The sequence below is a fragment of the Chinchilla lanigera genome, unplaced genomic scaffold, assembly GCF_000276665.1.
Source record: "Chinchilla lanigera isolate Chin_1 unplaced genomic scaffold, ChiLan1.0 scaffold00182, whole genome shotgun sequence".
Classification (NCBI taxonomy): domain Eukaryota; kingdom Metazoa; phylum Chordata; class Mammalia; order Rodentia; family Chinchillidae; genus Chinchilla; species Chinchilla lanigera.
In genome coordinates, this window is record NW_004955583.1 from 68,132 (window position 1) to 76,950 (window position 8,819).

The 8,819-nt window shown below is 42.6% G+C and overlaps 1 protein-coding gene across 1 annotated transcript; it reads left to right on the forward strand.

Annotated features, from left to right (window-relative positions):
* Positions 1-6,287: 6,287 nt before the first annotated feature.
* LOC102008276 (olfactory receptor 2H1) lies at positions 6,288-7,595 on the forward strand. Its single transcript, XM_005414287.1, has one exon. The coding sequence runs from the start codon at positions 6,621-6,623 to the stop codon at positions 7,557-7,559; it is 939 nt and encodes a 312-aa protein (XP_005414344.1). The 5' UTR covers positions 6,288-6,620; the 3' UTR covers positions 7,560-7,595.
* The last annotated feature ends 1,224 nt before the right edge of the window (positions 7,596-8,819 follow it).

The following is an 8,819-nucleotide window of genomic DNA, read 5'->3' on the forward strand; positions in this document are numbered from 1 at the left end:
TTACCCAAACCCCAGGAAACTGGTGAAGAACATAGAGACAAGGAATGAAGAAATCAAAACAAAACAAAAAAATTAACAATGCTCACACAAACAACAAAAGCAATTTCTAAAAAACAGCTAAATGAATAAAGCAGACCCCTATTTCTCACTATGTCTAAAATAAAATCAAAATGAATCAAAGACCCAGGTATTTAAACAGAAACATTTAATCTGCTGGAAGACAAACTAGGTAGAACTTGCCAGGGGTGGTGGCGCATGTTTTTACTCCCAGCACTCAGGAGGCTGAGGCAAGAGGATCACTGCAAGTCTGAGGCCAGCCTGGGCTACATAGTGAGTTCAAAGCCAGCCTGATGGGAAACCCTGTCTCAAAAAGAAAATAGGTAAAATTCTTGAAGACATAGGCACAATTAAGGATTTTCTAAATAGAACCCCCATTGCACAAGAAATAATATGAAGAATCAACAAATGGGATTATATCAAATGGAAAGGCTTCTCCACAGCAAAGAAAACAAAGAGAAAGAAAAGGTGGTGAGAATGGGAAGCTACTTCTCAGACACAGGACTAATATCTAGAATACACAATTCAACATAAACGGACTCCAAAAATAAAAGACCCACTCAAAAAAATGGACAAGTGAAATGAATAGTACTTCTCAGAAGAAGTACAAATATCCAATAAATATATGAAAAACTGTTCAACACCTCTGGCCTTTAGACAAACGCAAATTATAGTAACATTGAGAATCCATCTGACCACCAAAAGACATTACCATCATTAAGAGATCAAATAATAACAAATGTTGGGGAGGCTGTGATGGAAAAGGAGCCTTCTCCACTGTGGGTGGGAGTGTGAACTAGTACAACCACTGTAGAATCAGTATGCAGATTTCTCACAAAACTCAGATTAGAAAGTGGAAGTCAGCCAGTGATTCTTAAGTATCTTCCGAAGAAAGAGTTAGACATCGTATTAAAATGACACGTGCATATCCATGTTCGTAGCAGCACAACTGATATAATGGCCTATATGTCCATCAACAGATGAAAGAAAATGTACTTATACACAACGGAGTGCTACTCTGCCATAAAGAAGGATAAATCTAAGTCATTTGTAGGAAAACAGATGCACCTTGAAATCATAATATTAAGTGAAATAAATCAGACACACAGCTTAAATACTGCACGTTTCATATGGGAAACCCAAACATGAATAAATTAAAGGGCAAAAATAAAAGATAATGGGAAACAGGGAGATAGATTTTTTGCAAATGAGAAAGGCATCTAGGGATGGAACAAGGAGGTAAACAGGAGTGGGGAAAGGAAAATAAAAAGAATTTTAAAATGTTATATACATATACCAATTCCCCAAGATGTATGTGACCATTATGTTCTGCAAAGATGTACTAATAAAATTTTTAAATTAAATTATATAAATTTATATTAAAACACAGGTAAGGCTGGGCATGGTGGCACACACCTGTAATCGCAGCACTTGAGAAGCTGAGGCAGGAGGATCACTGTAGGTTAGAGACCAGCCTGAGCTACAAAGTGAGCTCAAGGCCAACCTGAACTGCACAGCAAGACAAAAAAAAAAAAAAAACTACATAAAGATACAATGTTATTGTAGTTATTACATTACTGTATTTCTTTTTCCAACTCTCCATTCTGATACTGTCAAACTATTTAAAATTAGTCATGCAGGAAATATTTAGATTGGAAAAATCTGCAAATGCTAGGAATGAAACCTTTTGATAAACACGGAACAGCAGCTCATTATAGTCCATGTCACTTTGGACAACATTACAATGTAAGTTTTCACACAGCCCTGGAACAATGCTGAGTGACCTTACATCCACACCTTGTAAATACAAACTGCCTCTGGTCCTCCTGACAGTGCTGGGAAAACTCGTGCTCACTAGAGCAATAGCTGCCTACCACGGACCTGGAACCATGTTAATCAGGCACAAAAGCCACTGTGAGGGCTACTTTTCAGTTTAGTTTGTGGTGACTTAGTCATCTTCCAAGATCCATCCAAGCAGCATTTTCTCCAGATACAGGGGATTGAATCCAGTGCCTCACACATCTACACAAGCTACTCTACCACTAAGCTATGTGCACAGCCCTCAATCAATCATTTCTTTTAGTTGTTTTATTTTGTTGGGGTTTGGTTTTGTTTTTCAGTACTAAGGATTGAACCCAAAACCTTGCACATGCCAAGCAAACGTTCTGCCACTGAGCTGCTTCCCCAGTCCTTTTTGGGGTTTTGTTGTTTGCTATTAATCTTTTGTTTCTGTTAGTGCTTGCAGTACATGCAATTTACAGTCACCTTGGGGAGACAGGGTATCACTAAATTGCCTATGCTGGCCTTGAACTTGGAATCCTCCTTCCATAGCCTCCCACAAAGCTGAGATTATGTGCATGTACCATCGTGTTGGGCCTGTAAGACTGTCCTCTGCTTACGACCTTTGTGGAGGAGTTAATGAGCACGTTCTCCCCACGGGATGGACGTCCTGGGATCTCCCTCCCTCCACCATACCGTGTCAGCCCTCTATCTCCAGTGTCATTAAAACAGAGGTCAAGTTCTCCCAAGAAAGAGAGGAACAGTTGCTGGCTGAAACCTTCCCAGCAAAGCGGTATTCTCCTTACCGTTAGCTTCATCTTCTCTGCAGACAGAGGGGGCTGTGGGTTGGTGAACAGCCAGCTCACTTGGGTTCACACATCAGCTAACTACATTGCCTCAGGCAAGTTGTTTAAACCTTCACTTCAACTTCTTATTAAAAGATGATGGTACATAGGGGTATAAGGGACAATCAAAAGTGTGCTGGTAAATTTTAACCACTAACACGTTGCGGGGAAGCAGAGTTTCGTAGTATGTGATCCAGTGTAAACACCCTAGCCGTGGCTAATTCAAGGGACCAGTACTTTTAATAACTACCTGGAAAAATTCCTGAAAATGTAATAATCTTAGTGTATGTGCTGCCAAAGTGAGCACAACATTTAATAATCAAGAGATAGTATGAGCCAAGTCTAGCACATCACACACATGTGCTTAGAAAACTGCCTGGTGTGAACATTAGGAACAACCAGAAACCTACTGTCCATTCAGGAGTGTCCATTCCTCTGTTTTGAGTTTTCTCTTAATGTCCAAGTGAAGACTGCGTCAGTTAAGGCTTCTGTCACAGGTAACTACTGACAGTAGAAGGGACTCTTCTTTGATTGGGGGTAAGGAGAACATTTGCTCTTCTCCTAGGAGATATCAGTCTCCACGTACCCTCCACAGTGGAGCACCAGATTTGGGATTAAGCAGAATGAGTTTGTGTAAGACAAGTTGAATCACACTGATCTAAAAGCCTCACGCCTCCAGCTCTGGACAGGACAGCTATGGTCGCCAAAGCTCCCCAGGGGGCTCCCTCCTTCTGAGATTCCTGGAACATTCAGGGCGGGAGAAGATTCCCTAGAATCTTGTTCCTGGCATTTATTGACCTTAGACAAGTTACTCACCCTTTCCGAGACTGTTCACTGTTTGGTAAAATTAGGGTAACACTGTCTTCTTTGCAGGGTTGCTGTGACAACCAGATGTTCAGGGAGCTGCTTAGAACCATGCTTGGCCCAAAGGAAGCACTCAACAAAGCAGTACTGGCAGCATTTGCAGCCAATGACCACAGGACAGCAGAGACCCCTTTGAAGGGATTCCCAACCCCTACTACCACAAGGCTGATGCCTGGGGACTCAAGAAATAATTAAATGAATAAACTAGTAAGTCAGGAGGGAAAGAACTAGGAGAAAAACCGTAAATGAAAGACATCAAGAGAGGAGTGGCAGAGACACCAAGGAAAATGTAATCTAAAGACATTCAGAAAAAAGGCAGAGAAAGGGGAAGAAATGACATTAGGATGGGGTGACGGATGAGTAAGAAATAGTTGGCTGTTGTTTAGTTGCCAAAAAACTGTGTATTACAGCCAAGACTCACAGTGCAAGTCTACAATCCCAGCACTCAGAAAACAGGCAGGACTGCCATCCCAGGATACATAGTGAGTTCAAAGCCAGCCTGAACTACACAGCAAAGCCCTGTCTCAAAAAAGAATTGTGTATTACAAAGAAAAGGGGTGGTTAATGAATGCAGAGTTTGGGGTGAGTGTTGAAACATTTGGAAGTAGACAGTGTTGGCTGTGTAACTGAACATACTGAAACCACTAACTGGGAAAGTGTGAATTCTGTGATATATAAAATACATCTCAAGAAAGGAAAACAAAACAATAATTAGGAACGGTAGTTCCATCATGAGGTGGGAAATGAGGGGCCAGAATGAGCATACAGGAGATTCTGAAACATTTGAGACTTTTTTCAGTTTCCTGACCCGGTTACTGAGTATACCAGGGGTTCAGCATTATTTTAAGCTGTAGAGATTTGTTTTACTCCCATTTTTGTATGCATGTATGACATTTTAAATAGTATAGAAAAATATCTCATAAAAGGAAAAAGATGGGAGAAAAAGAAAAATGCAGAAAATGAGAGCATTCTGGCAAAAAGATGTGATGGAGCTTAAGCACAGCCCAGGGTAGTGATCTGAAGACACTTCTGCCAGCAGGGGCACTTCTGGCAGCTGTCCACCCGCTTGCTTCCCACACCTCCTCCCAGTGGCCTTCCTGAGATCTTGTAAGACCAGAGAGCCCTAAATTCTCAGCTCACCTGCTACAAGGGCCACAGCCTTCCACCCCTATGCCTGAACCAGCATTCTATGCCCCAGTATTTAATAGGGAAAATCCAGTTACCTCATGTAGGGAGCTTTCACAGATTTTTCCCAAAATGTGTCCTTCACTTCAAAGACTCTTAACTCTCATTTGTTCTGTACATTAGCACTACCAGCCTTTAAATCTTTTAAGTCTTCTGATCCTGCTCTGGGGACCTCTCCTGCCACTTTAACATTCATGGGGTCACGCTCACCTCTTGCCTTTAAACACTTCATGGCAAAGACTGAGCATGTGGACCAGTTCTAAAAAGAGCTGGCTGATTGACTTCGATTGCTAAAGAGATCAGGGTGGTGCCTTCCTGGCAAGCATGAGGTCCTGAGTTTGATTCCTGGTCCAAAAAAAATAAAAATAAAAATAAAGAGATCAGGGCAACACAACTAATCTCACTCTGAGTGCAGATCTCTTAAATGAAAGAAAATCTCTCTCATAGATAATATCATTCTGTCTGATAAGTTCCCTTGCAAATAAATGAATATAATGAGTACATTTCTGTTCATTCCACTCCAAAATTGACCAACAAAAGGCAAATGATCAAGCCTATACAAATAACATATGGTCAAGGAAATTCATTCAAAATATATTAATTTTTGCCAGGCGTAGTGGCACACACGTGTAATCTCAGCACTTAGGAGGCTGAAGCAAGAGAATCATTGTGAGTTCGAGACCAGCCTGGGGTACAAAGTGAGCTCAAAGCCAGCATGAGCTGCATAGCAGTACCCTGTCCCAAAAAGAACAAAACAAAAAAATTAATTTTAAGTGTGTGAGTGTGTGTGTTGCTGGGGATCAAACCCAGGATCTTGCACGTGAAAGACAAGTGCTTCACCACTGAGCTACAGCCCAGCCCCAAAACGTATTACTTAGCTAATTCCTCCAACAGATAATAAGGGAAAAGATACCCACTACAAAAGCATTCTAAACATAGGACACCCAAGCCAGGCATGGCGATGCATGCCTGTAATCCCAGAACTCAGGGGGCTGAGGCAGGAGAAGCCAGCCTCAGCTACAAAGTGAGTTCAAGGCCAGTCTGAACTACACAGTGAGAACCTGTTTCAAAAAAGACTAAAAATAAAAATAAAGAAATAAACATAGGGTACCTAATAAACTTGTTCAATGAAAGGAGAAAAAGAAGGGAAAAAATATATATATATGTATATATGTATGTGTACAGAAGGATAGCTGGGATAACTTACTACTGATGTCTAATGGTTTATTGAAAGAACAGTTAATGCTTTTTTTTTTTTGACCATTTTGCATGCTTATATCTGTAAATCTGAACAACTAATTTGAAGATAGCAGTATGCAACGTAACAATTGTTGAATTTCTATCATCTTGTTTGGTGTAACTCTGTATCATTTATAATTTTTTTTACTCTCTTTGATGGTTTGATCGAACTTGCATTCTTCCATCTGGTAATCTGGCCAACTTCAATGAAGATAAAAAATATGTAATATAACAACCACTGTTAATCCCTATCATTTTGTTCTGAAACCCTGTATCATTCTTATTGCTTTGCTTTGCTTTGTTTTTGTCTATGTTGTTGGCATTTTGCTATTTTTTTTTTAATTCTCTTTAAAATAAAAAAAAATTCTGTTCAATGCATGGACAGTAAATCCATGTTTGATGCTGCCTCCTCTGAGGAGGACGCTCCACTCACTATGCACTGCTGGTTTGTTTCCTCACTGCCACTTGGCCACTGACCGGGAGGGACACGGTAAGACCTGCTGGCAGTAATGTGCCCAGGGAACAGAGCGGACAGCAGAGAAACGTCCACTTAATACAACCTGACAAGCATCCAGGATACATTTTTACAAAACAGGTTGAAGATGACTAATTTGACAGCCTCATCCCACCACCTGTGGACACAAACAGGCCATGACCAACCAAAGCTCCCCGGCGGCCTTCCTCCTCCTGGGCTTCTCTGAACATCCAGAGCTAGAAAAGACTCTCTTCGTGGTTGTCTTGACTTCTTACTTGCTGACCTTGGTGGGCAACACGCTCATCATCCTGCTGTCCGTGCAGGACCCCAGGCTCCACTCTCCAATGTACTTTTTCCTCTCCAACCTCTCATTCTTAGACCTCTGCTTCACAACAAGCTGTGTCCCCCAGATGCTTGTCAACCTCTGGGGCACCGAGAAGACCATCAGCTCCCTGGGCTGCTCTGTCCAGCTCTTCACCTTCCTGTCCCTGGGGACCACTGAGTGCGTCCTCCTGACAGTGATGGCCTTGGACCGCTACGTGGCGGTCTGTCAACCCCTCCACTATGCCACTGTCGTCCACCCCCGCCTGTGCTGGAAAATGGCAGCTGTGGCCTGGGTTATGGGTCTCATCCAATCTATAGTCCAGACACCGCCCACCCTCCACCTACCCTTCTGTCCCCACAGGCAGATAGATGACTTCTTATGTGAAGTCCCATCCCTAATTCGACTGTCCTGTGGGGACACCACCTACAATGAAATTCAGTTAGCTGTGTCCAGTGTCATCTTTGTGGTTGTTCCTCTCAGCCTCATTCTCATCTCTTATGGTGCCATTGCCCGGGCAGTGCTGAAGATTCACTCTGCTGAAGCATGGAGAAAGGCTTTAGCAACGTGCTCCTCGCATCTCACTGTGGTCACCCTCTTCTACAGCTCAGTCATTGCCGTCTACCTCCAGCCCAGAAACCCCTACGCCCAAGAGAGGGGCAAGTTCTTTGGTCTCTTCTATGCAGTGGGCACTCCTGTTCTTAACCCTCTCATATACACCTTGAGAAACAAGGAGGTAAAGAGGGCACTGAGGAGGATGCTGGGGAAAGATGGGGAGTCCAGACAAAGCTGAGAGACAGCTGTTTCACGTGCTTTAAAACTGAGAAGAGTCAGGCACGGTGGCATCAGTAACTCCAGCACTGGAGAGGCTGAGGCAGGAGGACCACTGCGAGCTGGAGGCCAACCTCGGCTATACAGTGAGTTCAAGGTCAGCCTGTACTTCAAATAGAGACCCTGTCTCAAGAAAAGAAGAGATTCTCTGTGTTTTTATCAAGAAATGTGAGTTATGCATCCATCAGGCCTTGGCAATGGATAGCTAGGGTGGAGGTGGAAGAGACAGACTGAAAATATACTAAAGGGAGGTAAGTGTCTCTATACGAAACACAACCATGAATTAAATTTAATATTCTCTTATTTTGGGCAGGCGTGGGGGCACTCAGGAAGCTGAGGTAAGAGGGTCACTGTGAGCTCAAGGCCAGCCTGGGCTACAAAGTGAGTTTTAAGGCCAGTCTGAACTGCATAGTGAAACCCTGTCTCAAAAAGACAAACTCTTAGATTCACAATACTTTCTTTTATCCTAACAATCTTTAAGTCTCACAATCATGTTCCTATCACATCTATTTCTAATTATCCTTCCTTATCTATTTCCTCACCTCTAATTCTGATTCCTATTTGTTTTCTTCAGTTTTTCCCTCTTATGTCTGGTTTTCATTCTCATTCTGCTTTACCCCTCAAACAGCAGCACTGACAAGGGAAGCTGACGCCTGCACAAGGGCAGATCACCCAGCACACGATGTGAGAAGATCCCATGCCCTGCGCTCCGGTAAAGCAACTCTCAAATACACGCTCTTCCTTCCCCACCCGCAATCAAGTATCCCAGTGTCCGCAGGCCTAAAGTCGGAACTGAGCTTTAGGGGAAAACCTTAAATTCAGTCTTAGTATTTCTTCTTTCACAACACCCACAACCAACTTACAGGGAAACATCTTACCATTTATGGTGGCTGGAGATTTGCAGTGGGGGTTTTGCTAACATCTACTGCCCCAATACAGTATTGCACGTTAACACCCCAAACACTTGCGTAAGACCTCTCTCTCTGGCGTCATCAGGGTAAACTGGACTCTGCTCAGAGATAATTACTGCTGTTATAAATTATAGTAACTATGACATTCTAGGTACCATTTGAAGTAATTTACACATTTTGATGCATTTAATCCTCGTTAACAACACTATGAAGCAGAACATGTTACACTTTTTCAGAAGCAGAAACTAAGAAAGGCACCGAGTTCCAGCACTGTCCTGCATTTTAAATGTCCAAGCCAGGATCTGAGCCTT

Coding starts and splice junctions, on each gene's coding strand:
- LOC102008276 (XM_005414287.1), top strand. CDS start 6,621: ATGACCAACCAAAGCTCCCCGGCGGCCTTCCTCCTCCTGGGCTTCTCT.